Source organism: Cryptomeria japonica, chromosome 10, assembly GCF_030272615.1.
Source record: "Cryptomeria japonica chromosome 10, Sugi_1.0, whole genome shotgun sequence".
In the NCBI taxonomy this organism is placed as follows: domain Eukaryota; kingdom Viridiplantae; phylum Streptophyta; class Pinopsida; order Cupressales; family Cupressaceae; genus Cryptomeria; species Cryptomeria japonica.
Window position 1 is genome coordinate 830,811,686 of NC_081414.1, and position 17,774 is coordinate 830,829,459.

At 33.4% G+C, this 17,774-nt stretch overlaps 1 protein-coding gene across 1 annotated transcript; it reads left to right on the forward strand.

The window, feature by feature from the left end:
* The first annotated feature begins 5,128 nt into the window (after positions 1 to 5,128).
* LOC131076881 (peroxidase 21) lies at positions 5,129 to 7,389 on the forward strand. The gene is made up of 4 exons (XM_058014226.2): positions 5,129 to 5,356; positions 5,458 to 5,646; positions 6,733 to 6,898; positions 6,986 to 7,389. The coding sequence occupies exons 1-4, from the start codon at positions 5,129 to 5,131 to the stop codon at positions 7,387 to 7,389; spliced, it is 987 nt and encodes a 328-aa protein (XP_057870209.2).
* The last annotated feature ends 10,385 nt before the right edge of the window (positions 7,390 to 17,774 follow it).

Genomic DNA, 17,774 nt, shown 5'->3' on the forward strand with positions numbered 1-17,774 from the left:
ATAATGCACCTCCAGTAGGAATATTTTGGTCATCAATACTTCTAGCCCAATCTACATCAATATAAGCTTTCAATATGAAATCTCCACCTTTCTTGTACCAAAGTCCAAAGTCCATTGTACCCTTCAAATATCTAAAATTTCTTTTGACTCCTTACTCATGTGTTACTTACAGATTAGTGTGAAATAGATAGCTACCAAACAAGCAACCTACATGATATCAGGTCCAGAAAGAGTCAAATATAGCAGTCCACCAATCATCGATTTGTACTTCTCTTTTTCAACTTCTAGAAACTCATCATATTTACTAAACTTGCACCCAATGATTAAAAGGGTAGTAACCACTTTTATATCATCAAAACCAAACTTCTTCAACATTTCCTTCACATACTTGCTCTGAGAAATAAAAAATCTATATTATGATTGACTAAACCCAAGAATGAAAGATAATTCACCAATCATTGACATCTCAAATTCATTCTACATCTCTTTAGCTAATTCTCTACATAAGCTATCATGTCCAAATATAATGTCATCAACATAAACTATAACAATCAATAACTTATTTCCATTGATCTTGAAATATAGATTACTGTCTATTGTACCTTTCCTGAAATTCTATTGAGATAAATACCTGTCCAACCTTAATTACCAAGATCTAGGTTCCTATTTAAGTCCATACAAATATTTCTTCAGTATGCACACCATATCCAGATCTTCTGTCAATCTAAAACCATCCAGTTGCTCAATATAAAGTTCTTCTTCTAGATCTCCACTCAGAAATGTTGATTTAATATCCATTTGATAAACCTTAAAGTTCTTGTAAGTAGAAAATGTAAGAAACATGTGAATAGCTTCCATCCTTGCTATAGGAGAAAAAGTTTCTTTCCAATCTATAACTTTTACTTGAGAATATCCTTTACATACCAGTCTCGCTTTATTCCTTGTTACCTGTCCTTGTTTTCAACTTATTTAAGAATACCCACTTAGTTCCCATTAGATTTTTGTATACCAATCTAGGTACTATTTCCCATGTCTTGTTCTTGTGAATATGATTTAGTTCTTCTTCTATAGCCTTTACCCAACTTTCATCTCTTCTTTTTTCCTCATAAGTCTTAGACTGAATTACTGATAGAAAATAGTAATTAGCCTGATCTTGAGCTTCTACAATCTTCCTTCTTGTTTGAACACCTTTTGCTTTATCTCCAATTATCTGATTCTCTGAATGATGTTTTTGAACATATTTAGTAAGAACTTTTGTTGAATCTTCTTCTTCATTGTTTGATTTATTCTCTTTGCTTTTTTCCAGATCACTTGACTTCTCAGGAACTGCATGAACAATCTCAATACTCTGAGCTAAAAGGCATTTATTCTCTTCTTTATCCTTAATGTTGTAAAGATTTCCTCTAGTTATAACTCCTTCTGCAACTCTTTCACCAGTCATCTCCTTTCTAATTAGACATTCGGTACTACCAAACAAAACTTCATACCCTTTTCTACACATTTGACTAACACTTAACAGTCTATGTCTTAATCCTTTAACATAATAAATATCATCAACCTTGTGCTTACCATCGATTAAAACACTTCCAATACCTTGAATAGTTGCACCATCTTCTCCAACAAACTTCACATATCCTCCATTATATTTCTTTAGATTAATAAACCTATCTATATCACCGGTCATATGATTTGAATATCCAAAGTTTATAATGCATGTATTTGGTTCTATCTTACCATGCAATGCAAACCTATCTAATTTCTCATCTTTCCGTTTCTCTAGCAAATTCTCCTTATCCTCAATTGCTAGGAATAAAGATTCTTCATTCGAGTCACCATCACCTTCATCTTGATGTATGTTCTTCAATAGAGCACAATCCCTTCTTCCATTTTCTATTGAAATTGCATCTTCTAAACTTGTCCTTCTTATCATCATCACCTGATCTCTTATAATCTTCTCTATAAGTTCTATATTAGAAGCATAATGTCCAATTCTACCACAAGAAAAGCATTTCAAAGGTAACTTACCTTTATATTTCCTAGTGCCTCACTATAATCTTCTTACAAAATTTGCTTAAGCTTCATCTAGATCTCCATTGCATTCTGGATCATCAAATCTTGAAACACTAAACGTTGCTTCTCTTTTTTTCTCTTTTCTCTCCCTTCATTTCTAAAATCTCATAAACTGCTAAGGTACCAATAAGATGATCAATAGTATATTTTCTCAAATCATTTCTTTCCTTTATAGAACATATATGTGGCTTGTACGATTTAGGAAAAGTCAATAAGATCTTATGCACACCATCATATTCCTCTAAATGTCCTCTAGCAGCTCTAATGCCATCAGTGATATCATTCACTCTGTGAATATAGTTATCAACACCCTCATCTTCAACCATTCTTAGGTACTCATAATTCTATTTCAAATGCATCAACCTATCCTGCCTTGTCTTTGGATCTCATTCATATACCAAGCACAACCTATTCCACACAACTTTAGCTTCCTCTAAATCATTTATTCTTCCAAACACCGAATCACTTATACAACTCAGAATTACAGCTCTAGCCTTCACATTAGCTTACTTTGACTTTATCTCAAAATGGGTCTTGGGACCACCCTATGGCTCTGTGACTAGTTTGAATAATCTCCCAGATTTCATTCTGCAATGTCTCAAAATGTGCTTCCATTCTTTCCTTCTTGTATGAAAAGTTTGTACCATCAAATATAGGAACTTTGTAATGCATGTCATGCACCATACCGGATATGTACCTCAAGTGGTTAAGCTTACTCAAGAGGAACTACACTCTAATACCAATTGTTGAACCCATATCAATATTGAGAGGTGGGGTGAATCAATCAAAATAAACACATACAACAACATATAAACAATTACACATCAACACATATCCACCATATGAATACCAAGATTTATACGTGGAAAACCCAAATAGGGAAAACCCACGGTGAGCACTTACCCACAAAATATATCCACTATATATGAAAAGATTACAAAGATAGAGTTATTTGCTCTGGATTTGTGCACCAAGGCTAATTGCTCATGGGACAAGATACAAAGAGGACTTGCAAAACCTAAAGCTAACTGCACTCAGGGAAGGATACAAGAATGTACTGAAAAGAAAGATCTCCTGATCATGAATCTATCCTTGAACTCTACATCAAGAGACCAAAAGAACACACAACTTTGATCTCAACTTCCAACACTTTGGCTCAACTCACTGCAATAGTCTTAACACAACTTGCATATGGTTCAAACACAACTCTTCTGCTTTGCTCAACTTCTTTTGATTTTCACTCTTCAATTCTTCAACTACTGTCTTTCCACATTCATACACTCTAACTCAAATATACAATTGTCTTATATACAAGATAGATAATTAAAGCTCTAACCAAGTCGGCCTGGATAAGATAAATACTTTCCAAACAAAAATACACACACTGATCCACTCTAGGAGAAAGAGAGGACCAAAGCACGTCTTCCAAAAATCAATTCACCGATCTACAATCACTAAAACCTAACCAAAAACACATTCACATGCTATGTATCAAAACATTGATCAAATCATACTCTCTAAAGCAAATAACTCAAACTTGAACCTCCAGATATTAAGGTGAGAGCCATAACATATCAATCATGTTTCCGCAAATCATATCCGAGCCTAAGGATAGGTCAAACATAGAATCTCTCAACAAACAATAAATAATACCACAACAATCAGATGTTATAAAGATGTTTCTAGACCTCAAAACCATCATATCCATGATACCAAAACTATAAACAATGAAGATAATAACAATACTTAAAGTCAACAATAGATTTTAGACCCAAGCACTTCCGGAACAACCAATAGAATGAGTGTACCAACACCACAACAAGATAACTCTGCACCACAGACATTTCGGACCAAACCGAAACCACAAGTTTGACATCAATGATAAGCACAACAACACTTCAATGCATACTTCCAACAACCCCTCAATCAGTTACTTTACAATAAGCCATACATGAAAATTAAATGCTTAAAAATTTGTTTCATATGCACAAATAAATGTGTGTTGTTTAGCATTAAATATTAATTAGAGGAGTTGTGCAACTTTTTTGGTGGTCATAGCGAACAGTTATTAGGGTGTTTATGTGTTGGTATTGTCCAACACCTCCAAATGACAATTTTTTTAAAACTTTGTGCATATGATGACTCCACACACACACGCATGCGCGCGCGCGCGCACGCACACACACACACACACACACACATATATGGTGAACCTGAGTCTCGGAATCGAACCCGAGACCAATGTAGAGCAAACCCATGGCCCAAGCCAACTCCGCTACTCGTACGGACTTAAGAAAAATAATATTCACTACATTTCTTAATTAATGAATTTATAATTTTATTATATAACATTCATAAATTGTCTATAGATCTATCTTAATCAACATTTGTTTATTTTTAATTTACAGATAAACAATTTATTGACAAAATAATATAAATTTGTTAAAAAGACTAAATCTTATAGCTACAAGCAAGGATAGAAACCAGACCAATCAGAATTAAATAGTGTTTTATGAAATTGAATCCTAGAAGAGTGTGGAAAGTACATGGACAGTACATTGTACCCAGAAAAGGTAGTCGTTGGCGTCCATTCGAGTTCTGAGATCGTATCCAGCACCAAAATATTAAAAACAAACACTTGCAATTCTTTTAATTCAGTAATGGATTTGACCTTCCAAGTCTGCATATTTTAATTGCTCATCTCATGCAGTCTTATCTTTCAAACTGTATTTAGTCAGTACTTGTTATCATAGAGATAAATAGCATGTGCAATTACTTTAAAGTCAAATACATACACTGGCACAAAAGCTATCAGCAAATGGTTTTCAATCCCAGTTGTTGAATTCCAAACCAAAGAAATGACTTGTTTAGCAATTAAGAATTCAAGTCAACCCGATCCACAAAGTTGCACAGATTTCCAATGATACTATCACATCCTTAGTAAGGAAGTATTGCAGCCGGCCCTAATTCATTATGTGTCCACACAATTTAATAAGATTTTTGACTGGTTTAAATACAACAGTCCACAAGTAATGAAAAACCCAAGTTGAGTAAGAAAATGGAGAGAGAGAACAGTTTCTGTTTTGGGTCACTCGCAGTCATTGTGATTGCAGTGTGGGTACCGTTTTCATTGGCTCAGAGCAGCGGACTGAAGAGCAATTACTATGCAGAATCATGCCCGGGAGCAGAGGATATTGTGAAAGAGCAAGTGTATAATCTCTATCAAGAGCATGGTAATACTGCTGTCTCATGGGTCAGAACCATTTTCCACGATTGCATGGTTGAGGTCTCCTTTTTTAAAGATCCCAATCTCTTTTACTGTGAAGTATATGTTCTTTTAAAGTATTTGTTGTAATTTGGAGTTTACTAGTGTTGTTATGTTTACAGTCATGTGATGCCTCGTTGCTGCTTGATACGAGTGGAGGTGTGATGTCTGAGAAGGCATCTGATAGAAACTTTGGATTGAGGAACTTCAAGTATTTGAATACAATTAAGAGAGCACTTGAGAAGGAGTGTCCTGGAGTTGTCTCCTGTGCTGACATTGTTGCTCTTGCTGCCAGAGATGGAGCTGTCATGGTGAGTGGAGTTTTATTCTTGATTTATAAGTAGATTAGGTGCATTGTGTTAATATACAGTATTTATCTGGTTTAGATTGGTTAGGTTGTTTCAAGTTTAAGTCTTCATATTCGATTCATTCTTAAGGATTAAAGTGAATGTGTTTGTTATTGATTCTACTCTGGTATGAATTTTTTATTTTATTTTTTGTTTAAATCATAATGTCTATAATGGTCAGGTCTGGCTTAAACAACACATTCGAAACTTTGACAAGAAAATGTAATGTTTACAATGGTCAGGCAGGCTTATATAACATCCTCTAAGTTTTGACTTTGTTAGATAATTAGTCTAAATTAGACTAATAGGTGGGCCTATGTTTTGACTTACTTAGGTGCTTAATCTAAATCACACTAGTTTTTTCAATAAGACTCACTTATTCGTACTGTGGCTAAACTGGTTCCAAAAAGTCATGAAAAGTCAATAACACGAAGGTTAGCCAAAATTTATAGATCGTTGATCGTGATCAACAAAACTAGCTATGGCTTTGATTTTTCGAATTTTTTTAGAAAAATCAATAAAACGAAATTTATAACCACTTTTTCAAACCAGTTTAACCACGTCCTTTTTAGATAAACCACCAAAACAAATCAAAACTTAAATACATCATTCAAACCAAACCAACTATGAATGTTGCCTACATTTAAAAAAGGTTTAACGTTGAAGCCCTTTTGTTTTGATGTCAGATTTAAAACAGAGTCACATCGAAACAAAATGTGCTAGTTATTTCAGCTCTTCCATGATAAATTGATGTTTTATTTTGGCATTTTGTTGGCCAAAAATAATGTTGTTCTAAGCTCTATATACGCTTCGTTTTGAAATCAGTTCACCACAAAATCAAAGCAGATTTAACTTAAGTTCTTCCTATGAATCTTCAAGGACTGTAATATAAACTAATAAAATCAATATCTAAAATAGAAAGCTGTTTCAAAGCAATCATTTCCATTTCACGCTTGGAGTGTATGTTATATAACATTTGGAGATATGTGATCTCTAAATGAGAGTAGATTTTACCTGTGTGAATTGCTGAATTGATGCCTTGTATTGCAGTTAGGAGGGCCTCGTGTAGAATTGAAAACAGGTAGAAGAGACAGTAAGAAGAGCAGCGCGGCAATAGTGGACAAATACATTCCACTGCATAATGACAGCGTCTCAAATGTATTATCAAGATTTGCCTCCATAGGAATCGACGCAGAAGGAGCAGTAGCGCTCTTAGGTATCAATTCTTCTCAAATTATATTCATATATTGATAGATATCCTGACTTTTTTTAACCACCTGACCAAAATGATTTTTTAAAACAGGGGCGCACACAGTTGGAAGAACCCACTGTGTGAATCTGGTAGAGAGGTTGTACCCTAAAGTGGATCCGGCTCTGGATCCAGAATATGCTGTGTATTTAAAAGGTCGATGCCCAACACCAAATCCAGACCCAGAAGCAGTTGCCTACTCACGTAATGATCGTGGAACGCCCATGAAGTTTGATAACAATTATTACAATAATCTGATGAAGAATAAGGGCCTTCTGGTGGTGGATCAGCAGCTGCACTTTGATCCCAGAACCTCCTCTTATGTGAAAAAGATGGCCCAAGACAACCAATACTTCTTCTCCCAATTCTCCAGAGCACTTACAATTCTCTCTGAGAACAATCCTCTCACAGGAAATAATGGGGAAATCAGAAAAGATTGCCGGTTTGTTAATGCCTAAATCACCTTCTTCCTACTGCTACGTAGAGTCTTGATTATGGGTTGGAGAAAACTAAGAGAATTTCTAAATAAAGCTGAAATGATATGTGACTTATAGGGCCACAAGCGTGTCACCTTAATGCTTAGTTAACTTTAAATTCAAACACTTTTCAAAGTTTGGTGGATGAAGCATTGTTTTTTCACATATTTGTAACCAAATAAATAACTCCCTAAATTAGAACTGATAAGTAAACAAAGCCAAAAGTAATTGTGGAATTATATAAACAAATTAATGATATTTAGTTTTTTGGTGTGATATTTATGTGATTTTACAAAGATGTTTTTGGTTTATCTGTTTTTATATTGAAAAGATTAGGGTTTTTTAGACAATTATATGTGAACAAATACTACTTTGTATAACTATTTAGGTCACTTCTGCAATTGTTTGAGAATCACAAGTATTTGTAGATCTAATCCTTTTGTCTATATATGAATTGTGATTATGGCTATGCACTTTGAATTTCAAGTTCTTGAAATTGTATTAAAAAGTATAGATGTAGGATCTGTTGAACTTGGAATATTTATCACCTTTGTAGAAAGATAAAAAATAACAATTTATCATGTAATATACCCATAACACTAAGCATATATCAATGATCTTATGATGATGTAGTGAGTAACAAAGCTTTCTTGTGAGGTGCTAGATGTGTGATAAGATATTTGGTAGATATCCAAATGAATAAATGTTTTTCCTTAAAAACAATACCTTAGCATGCAATTTAAATGTTTCAACCTTTAAGCTTCCCAACAATAGCTAAACAAAGTGAAATGCATATGCACAAAAATTTAAATTTTAAACTAAGAAATATAGATCATTTCAACAAATTATAAAATTAACCCATTGGTTACTTTCATATTAGTTGAATTATAGCTAGATTGATTGATGAATAAATTAACAATGAAATATGGACCTTGAGAATGAGTGTACATAGAGATTAGCCCTAGGATCATTTTATTTTGCAAACTATTTATTAGTATTGGGGCCACCTCAAAGACTCACGTGAGCCACAATCTAGATCGGTGAAACTCACAATAGTAAATACACTATTATAATAAACAAAGAATAATAAAAGCCCAAATATGTAATATAAGAATATTGTGTTCCACAAATGTAAGATTGCAGTAAAATTAAGCCCATTTCAAATGTCAACATGAGAGAAATGTTTATAATATATATTCAATAGAATTCCTATCACATGACAATTAGGTAAGTCACAAATGAGTCGATAAGAGGTAGACCAAGTTAAAAACGACTTGCTAAATATAGGACACACTTTCAATGAAAGTGACACATGTGAGAGAGAATGTGCTTGTCATAATGTGGTATGTGTTCAAGTCAAAATTGAAGCAATATTATCATATGATCATAAATCCCAAATAGAAAACTAGATATGCAATAATCTTTATACATTCTAACACCTCAATAAGTCCAACTTAGGTAGATGATGATGATGATGATGATGATGATGATGATGGTGATGATGATGATGATAATGATTATGATGAGGATGATGACGATGATAATGACAATGATGATGCCAATGATGATGATGATGACGAGGAGGAGGAGGAGGAGGAGGAGGAGGAGGAGGAGGAGGAGGAGGAGGAGGACAATGATGATGATGATGATGATGATGATGATGAGGAGGAGGAGGAGGAAGAGGAGGAGGAAAATGATGAAAAAAAATTTTAAATCCAAAAAAATCCAAAAAAAATCTAAAATCCAAAAAAAATTAAATCTAAAAAAATCACAAAAAAATTGAAATCCAAAAAAAACAAACTTTAAAACCCCAAAAAATTTAAAAAATTAGAAATTCAAAATCCATAATAATTTTTCTCTTGATAAGACACTAACACTTGAAACAGTGCAATCAAAATATTAAACAAAACAATGATATTAACAAATCAGAAATTAACAAACAAACTACCGAGCTAGTCTACAACCTTAACTATTAGTTTTAGCATCTATATCAGTCAATATGGCTCTATGGATACATTGTTCCTAGAATAGGCACCTTATTAGATATCATGTCCTATGGATATATCTTTCCTACAATGAACATCCTATCAAACATCATTTTAACAAGAACACTTTCTTTGACAAGAAGATCCAAATGGTTGTTGACTCATTTGGTCTAGTGAGTCTTATCTATTCTATGATTTTATAGAAGTTGATGATCAACCACATAATCCAAGAAATATCTGCAAGAAAAACACCTATCACACAAAAGAGATCAAGAAAAGTTTGTATGCTCTATAACAACTAGAGAATTTGGTATTAATGCACAAAAGAATTGAAGATTTAATATTGAAAGTGCAATCACAATGAATAAATGACTTTCTTTATAGGAAGCAAGAGATGCCCTAATACTAAAATTAGAAGAACTAAAGCAATGCAAAATAGGAGCTAAATTAAGCTCCACTACATGAATAAAAAATATAACTAGAAGAGTGGGTGAACCCACAATAGTGGGTTACACTTTTTTGCCAACTTTGAAATTGCAATATTCATTTTCAAAAAAAACTTCAAATTCAGACACCTATTACTACTAAACCGTAAGGAATTTGTAGATGATGTGAACTAGTGATTTGTGACATTTTGTGTGTAGATTCTAAATATATTTTTTTGAAATTTTTTGGAATCAATTTGTTTCCATTTTTCTATCTCCCTCGAAAACTAATTTTTTACAAAAAAACTAACATTTTTAAAGGGTGATGCTCATTTGGTATGGCATAATTTTTTTAAAAAATAGATATTAATGTGATTCTTCCAAATTTAGTTTTGTAACATCCATATATAAAGTTTTCAATTGGTTTCATAACATTATCTTCCATATTTCATATTTTATGAAGTTTTGAAGTCAAGTTAATCGTAATTTTGACATGTGTTCATTTGGTCGCTTATAACTTGTTGTGTATGTATCAAAATTATTATTATTATTTTTGGAAAGAGGAGTTCAATACCTATTGCGTAGATATTTTTCAGCATTTTTTTTCACTTCTTTACTATTTTTTCATAAGCGTTGAACTTAGAAGTTGATGTTTGGTGTGAAACCTATGTTTAGTTAATAAAAGAAAAATCATAATAAAATCAATATATATTAAAATAATAATCATTGGAAAGTTCGCTTCAGGTACTACTATGATGCATTTGGGTTTGTCAAAATTCATCCATTTGAGCCCCCAATTTGAGATTCGAAGGCCAAAAATTGGCAGAAACTAGGAGAGTTTGGGGGGAGATCTGTAGAAGGTGGGTTTAATAGAACATATGTTCTATCAAAAGGGGTTCTATCGAACCCCTTTTAGCATAATTTTTTTAATGACCATGTTCTTTTTAAAAAATCCATAAAAAAGGGGGGTTCAATCGAAACCCTTTTTTTAATAATTTTATATTCAACCAAACATGTTTAAAATAATATGTTTAATCAAATGGTTTTTTTGGTTTGATTGAACATGGAATTCGATTGAAAGTGGTAAAAATTATGTTTTGGACAAATGAGTGCAATTTCTTTGTCCAAAAAAGTGTAACCCACTATTGTGGGTTCACCCAAGCGTCTAAGTGAACTCAGACTAAAAAAGAATAATACCTAGATAAAATAAAGCACCTAAGTTTAGCTTAAGTGAAAAAGAAATTAAAGGACCTAATTAATAAATAATTAGATAATTGTTGTAAAATTACTCTAACATTCCCCCTTAAGATTAACTTAGGGATAAGCTATAGATCTAATGATGAATGCAAAATACATGCATGAATGGCTCTCGATAATGAGGCATGATTAGGTATGCATCTACAAACTGATGCAAAGAAATGCAACTCACAACAAGGAGGTCTCTCTAAATAGAGAAAAGGAAAAATACACACTGAAGAAAACCCCTCTCCAAAAGAAAGAGATGCAATGAAAAAAAAGGGTATTACATGTGACTAAGATGATAGACTCCCATTGGCTCCTCAAGTATAAAATCGGTCACAAAATTAAAACAAATTTCCCCCCTATATGAGAGAGAAGAAGAGATGATGTATTCCCCCCATAATGAATATTCTCCAATACCGAAGATGAAAGCTTGATGATTATGCTATTGGAGATCCAAGAGCTACAAACCATGTTCCTCCCCTTAGGAAGAAACAAGTCAAGTAGCCAAGGTTGAAACAACTCCATGAAAGGCAATGGAAGGAAAGGTCTCTAGATGTGTGCCATGGAAGACTACTCAACTATCCAATTGTTTAAAAGATGATATGCTAAATCAACTTAAGTAAATCCAAACAACTATGAAGATGCCTGATGAAAATGCTTTGTAGGAACTAAAAAATAGGATGACACAAATTCTCAAATTTCCATCAAAGAGGAATGGCGTATCCTCAATCATGTCCCCAATAGCTAGAGTGTGTGATGTATCAAATAATGTTGCAATATTTGGCAAGTACTCATCCCACTCTGCGAAAAATAGAAGGGAACAATCAACCAGTAGAATAGAAGTAGTTTTTGTTGGAATCAATGAACACTGAGAGGCGGGGTGGATCAGTGTTTTGCAAATTTCAAACTTGTTATTCTGATTCTTTAACCACTAGATGCATAATAAGGAAAGTAAAGTGCAACAACACAAAACAAATAACCATGCAACCATAACACCAATATTTTTACATGGAAACCCAAAAGGGAAAAACCACGATGGGATTTGAACCCACAATATTATTCTTCTATGACCAATAGAAAAATAATATTACAAAGGGGAATGCACTTGTATTCAGGCACACGACCTAGAGTTCACTACTCAATTACAAAAACAGGGCTACAACCCTGAAGGAAGGCTCACTTCCTTACAGATGATTACAAAAGGATTACACTAAGTGATGAACTAGAAAACAACATCTAACTATGCCAAAAATTAGTTTCAATTAGGCTCAAGGTGATCTGATGTGACTGGTCTACTGATCTTCTTTGTTCTATTCTGCAACTACTCATCGGATCATCAAAAATCAGGCTACGCATGTGAAACTATCCTCAATCACTCCTAAAAACATTGTAAATACATCATTACCACACACAAAGATACTAACCAAGTAAATCTTATATATCCACACCAATAAAAATGATCTTCCACAAGTCGGCTTCACCAAATATAAAAAATGAAAGGTGTAACTGCAAGTTGGCTTAGATCTTTTACCAAACAATATTCTGGATCCAAAATACATGATCACATGCTTTCTATAGGTCTCATTAACCATCTCTAACAAATATCCAATCTTCAAAATCATCTCTAAGAATCCAATCACGCTTTATACCACCAAATATGATAAATACTCTATTTTGCTACTCTACTAGATATCGGACCTTCAATCAAGAATAGGAATTATCACCAAAGGGTGGATTGTCATGATAAACTGCTTCATATACCCAACCAACTAATCACTAATTACCGAAACAAAAACCTGCTTCACCAAAAATGAACGATCATAAAAATATATGCTGAGTTCCAACGAAAGTCTTAATCCAGAAATACTTTATCCAAGACATCCGATTAGCCAAAACTCCATACCAGATCAGATCAGTATGCTAAGTTGCCATCAATGAAAAATCCTAAGAATATATAAGAAACAGGAAACACCAATTTTCACCGGAGCATCACCGAAACATCAAATACCAAGAATCTCCCCCTTTAGCATTGATGGCAACACTGGTTAAAAATGATAAGTGCTCCAATCACTGCAAGAAGTCCGACAATCTAAAAATATGTATACTCACTAATTTTTTGTCTCCCCCTAAAGATGTACATCTATCTATACTTTATTTTTCATGGCTTTCTCTCTCCCCCTTTGAAATCAATGGAAAATGGTGGGAATCCACCGAAACTTATGTACAAAAGAATGAATGAATGCAATTGATTACATGAACTTAAAGATGTCTAAGTAAGTCATCTTCAAGGATTCCAAGTATTGGTTACATCCTCTCAGGAAACACTCCAAAAAAATTATTAGGGCACTATACACAAATGCATGATCCTCAAGACATTGAAGATCAGATGGCACTGATTTACCTAGGGCATTGATTGCATCTTATTGTGCTCCAGGTAAGGTGTCCATCTGGGGAGTTATCAAACTTCTCAGATCTCCCACTCTACTCAAAATTTTCTCCTTGTCTTTAATCAAACCCTTTATTTTATTGTTGTAATCCAAAATTTGTGCTTCAAGGGTACTTGGAAAAACTGATTGAAGTGCAAAAGAATGATTGATACCAGATAACTTACCCTCTAGATCTCTTATTTTCCGATCAATGCCTGCAATAAATTTGGGCAAAATCAAACATGATTTGAAAATTTTACCGCTTTTATTCAATGCCTCTTCTATACTCTTCATAGCAATTTATAGGCTTGCTCTATCTCTCTCAACTTCTTTCAACTTATTCTGCAATCTCTTCTCATTAAATATTTTATGTACAAATTCATCTGCAGCTTCTCTAATGATACAAAATAGGTGTTAACAACATTCAACATGTTCTTAAGCTTTTCAGAGGGACAAGTACTAAAATCCTGACCGAAACTAGGCAAAATCTTTTCCAAAACCTCATTTGCAAGAGAAATAACCTCTTTATCTTTAGACTGACATTTCAACAAGTCTTCACTTTCCTTGATTTGAGCTTGAGTGACAAGTTTCAATGCTTAAAGAGGAGATAAGGTGCACAAATCTACCAAAGCATGAGAAAAATTGTCCTTATAATCAATCTCCTTACTTTTGTCAGTGACATTGACCGCAATCATGGTTACCAGAGGGTTCTCTGTTGGCTCATCACCCTTCTCCTTTTCAACCTTTGCACTCATACCCTTTTCACCTTTTTCTATCTCCTCAACTATCATCTCTACAATTACTTCTATCTCAGGAGGGTCTTGAGTACTGGAGATATTTGCTACTATATTTTCTGTAGGTGCATCTTGTGTAGCATCTTTCTCAACCAAATCAACAAATGGCTGATCCTTTAGACCACTAGAGACTTCTATAGATACTTCTAGAATGGAAGTGTTTTCAGGAATGCACTGTATCGGGTTGGTGGCAACCTTTGCTTGATTCACCTCATATCTCCGCTCTAACAAAAATTATTTTATTATTTTCTCTATCTCTTTTGCAACTTCATCAATTTTACCAAGCATAATTTTGTTAGTTATCCTCTTCTAAATTTTTCTTTTGCCAACTTCAATAATCTTTCAACTTCATCCTTTGATATGACTAAACAAGTATTTACTAAAACATACTCTTGCATTTCTTTATCTTTCCTACAAGGAACATTTCTCCAGATATCCAAAATGTCATATAACTCTTTAGGAATCTCAGGTGACAATTCAATCAGAGCTCTACTGAAGTTATTCATGTATTGAACAACTGCTTCTTCAATTTCCCTCTACTCCTTGTCATCAGCATTCTCATAGTACACAACAAGATTATTCAAATTTCCATCCTTTATAATTTCATTCTTGATTTCTTCTAGGGATTTAGGAGGGATGGACTTAACCTTACCAGACTCCAAAGCTTCATCTATCTCAAATTTTTGCTTCTTGCTTCCTCTAGGCTTTCCCGATTGCTCTCCTTGATTCTTTGTCTTCTTGTAGGGTGGAGCATCACTAGATGGATTTCTGACTACTATAGAATAGTAGCAATCTTCTTAAATTTTTGGACTTCCTCATCAGACCCAGTCTCCTCCTTAGCTACCACATAATCCCTTGAAGGCTTCTCCTTTTTTCTTTTCTCAACAAGCCACCAGTTGATACTACTGGCTTGGGCTTGGGTGGTGGTACTAATTTCTTCACTTTAGAGAGAGGTGCAGATCTAGTAGACTTTGCCTTGGATTTCTTAGGAGAGTTTGCCGGTTTGGGCTGTGGATTGATTACATCCTCTTCTCTCAGTATATTATGATCTCTTGCCCTCTGTATAGCCTCCTTTGTCAATCTCATCTATTCTATAATAGCCTCCACTTCCTTTCTAATCTTTCTCTTTCTTGCCAACTCAGAGAATTGCTTGTGCAAGGTGAGGTCCTTTTTACTTGAATGTACCAAACCTTTCTTCCTTTGGGTCTACCGACTGGCTCAATAGGTGTTGATCATATGATTCAAGCATAATAAAATCAACTTCATATCCCATGGGCATGATCCAAATTGTCCTTGGCTCAACCACTTCCATACGGCATTGATCCTTATCCACCATGAAACAAACAATCTGCTCATACTTCTCTGCAATATCCTTAGGGATTCTTTCTCGGGATTTCATAGAGGCCTAAAAGGTCTTCAAATAGCCTCATAATTTGTATATTCTCATTGTAATGTCACCTATTCCCCACAATCCTTCCTTGATTTGTACGGCCACCCGTTTATCATAGGCCCATTGGACCTTTCCTTTTATATTGGGGATCTCATTTAGGAAGTATAATGCCAAACAAATGATAACGAAGCCAAACTTGAAGGTGTTCTTTTTATCTTGCTTGATCTTCTTTAAGTTACTCAACAATTCACTCAAAAGAGCTTCACATAAATCATACCTTTTATCTTCTTTCAGGATCTGGTAGGCTGAAAATATTGTTGTACCAAAAAATGAGTTCTACCTACTTGATTGATAGACCTTGTAACCAACTACCATTGATGTAAATCTAACATCATGCTCAAAGATGTCATTGATAGTCATTGCTCTGTTGTCAAACTTTAAATCGATAGTGGTTATCATAGTGTTTTTTGATACCTTCCTTACATCAGGGACTTTATTGATTGCACTCAAGCATGTTACGGCTTGAATTGCCTACTTGGTGATCTTATGGAGCCTATCTAGCCACATTAACTCATCATGGACCCTGCTCATGATGTATTGTATCCATTCTGCTTCATCAAATAATAGGAAATGGATGAACTACATGAAACCCTTATCTTGAAGAATCTTATATTCTGGTTTTAGGTTTCCCAAGTTGTCCACCAAATGCATGTTATATAGGGATAGCATGTCCACACTACCGAGCTCCTCAAGATCACAGTGGATGTATGCCCTAATATCTTCTTTATGAAGAAAACCATAGGGCATCAAGGAAAATGCTCCTTCTAGATAATCTTCGATAGACTTGAAAGGGTCTTTCTTAAAAACTGGTCTTGCCCTATCTTTAATCTCAACAACCAAAGGAGTAGCGATTCTGGATACAGATGTCATTTCGAACTTAGGGTATGAAAATAGATAGCTTCATGAAATAGATAAATACCTTTTGATTCAACCGGGTGCAAGAATTTGCTTTCGGATCGCTACAAGCTTGATTTATGCTGCCAAATCTCTTCTCTTCACTACTCTGCACTTATCGCTTAATCGTATTGTGAAGAATGAACCTTTGAAATGCCTTTTTAACCTTTGAAAACCTAATTTTAGGTTGTAATGAATGCTTCAACCTTTTTTCTTCAGGTTGCCTTGTATTTCATGAAATCGCTCATTGGAACCTTAAATATTCAAACAATCTTCTGGATATCATTTGCATACATGATCTAAACTTTTTGCAAGCTTCCAAAATTGGTTGGGTTAGTGCAGGATCAAGGGGGGCCAAAAAGTGGCGATGTGAAAAAAATAGCCTTCCTCACTCGCCTAAAAACGCGAAAATCCGTGTTGACTTTTTTCTTGGCCTGGGTATTTTAATTTAAAAAATATATTATATGTTACATATTACATTATATATATTATATAATACGTATTATATAATATATTATTATATTATATTATATTATAATATAATAATATATTATATAATACAATATTATATTATATTATATTATATTATATATAATATAAGATAATATTATATTATATTATATATTATATTATATATTATAATATAATACAATATTATATTATTTTATACATAATATAATATAATATTGTATTATATTATATATTATAATATAATACAATATTATATAATAGTGTATTATATTATAATATATAATATAATACAATATTATATTATATTATATAAAATATAATATAATATAATATTAAATTATATATAATATAATATAATATAATACAATAAGTATTATATAATATATTATTATATTATATATGTTATTTAAAAATAATTTAAGTGTAGAAATCGGATATCCGAGATAATCGGATATCCGATTTTCTGAGACTTTTATATTTTGACAGTGACAATCCCATGAGTCATTTTTAACTCACGGGTCGCGCAAATTCATCAAAATTCGATATCCGCTCCATCCGATATCCCGTGTTTTGACAAAAAATTGCAAAAAAAAAGATTTAGAGCTGAGAATTTTATCGTTTTGAATCATTTTCATTCATTTTTTGTTTTTTTTGTTAATGTTTATTTGATTTTTCATTGA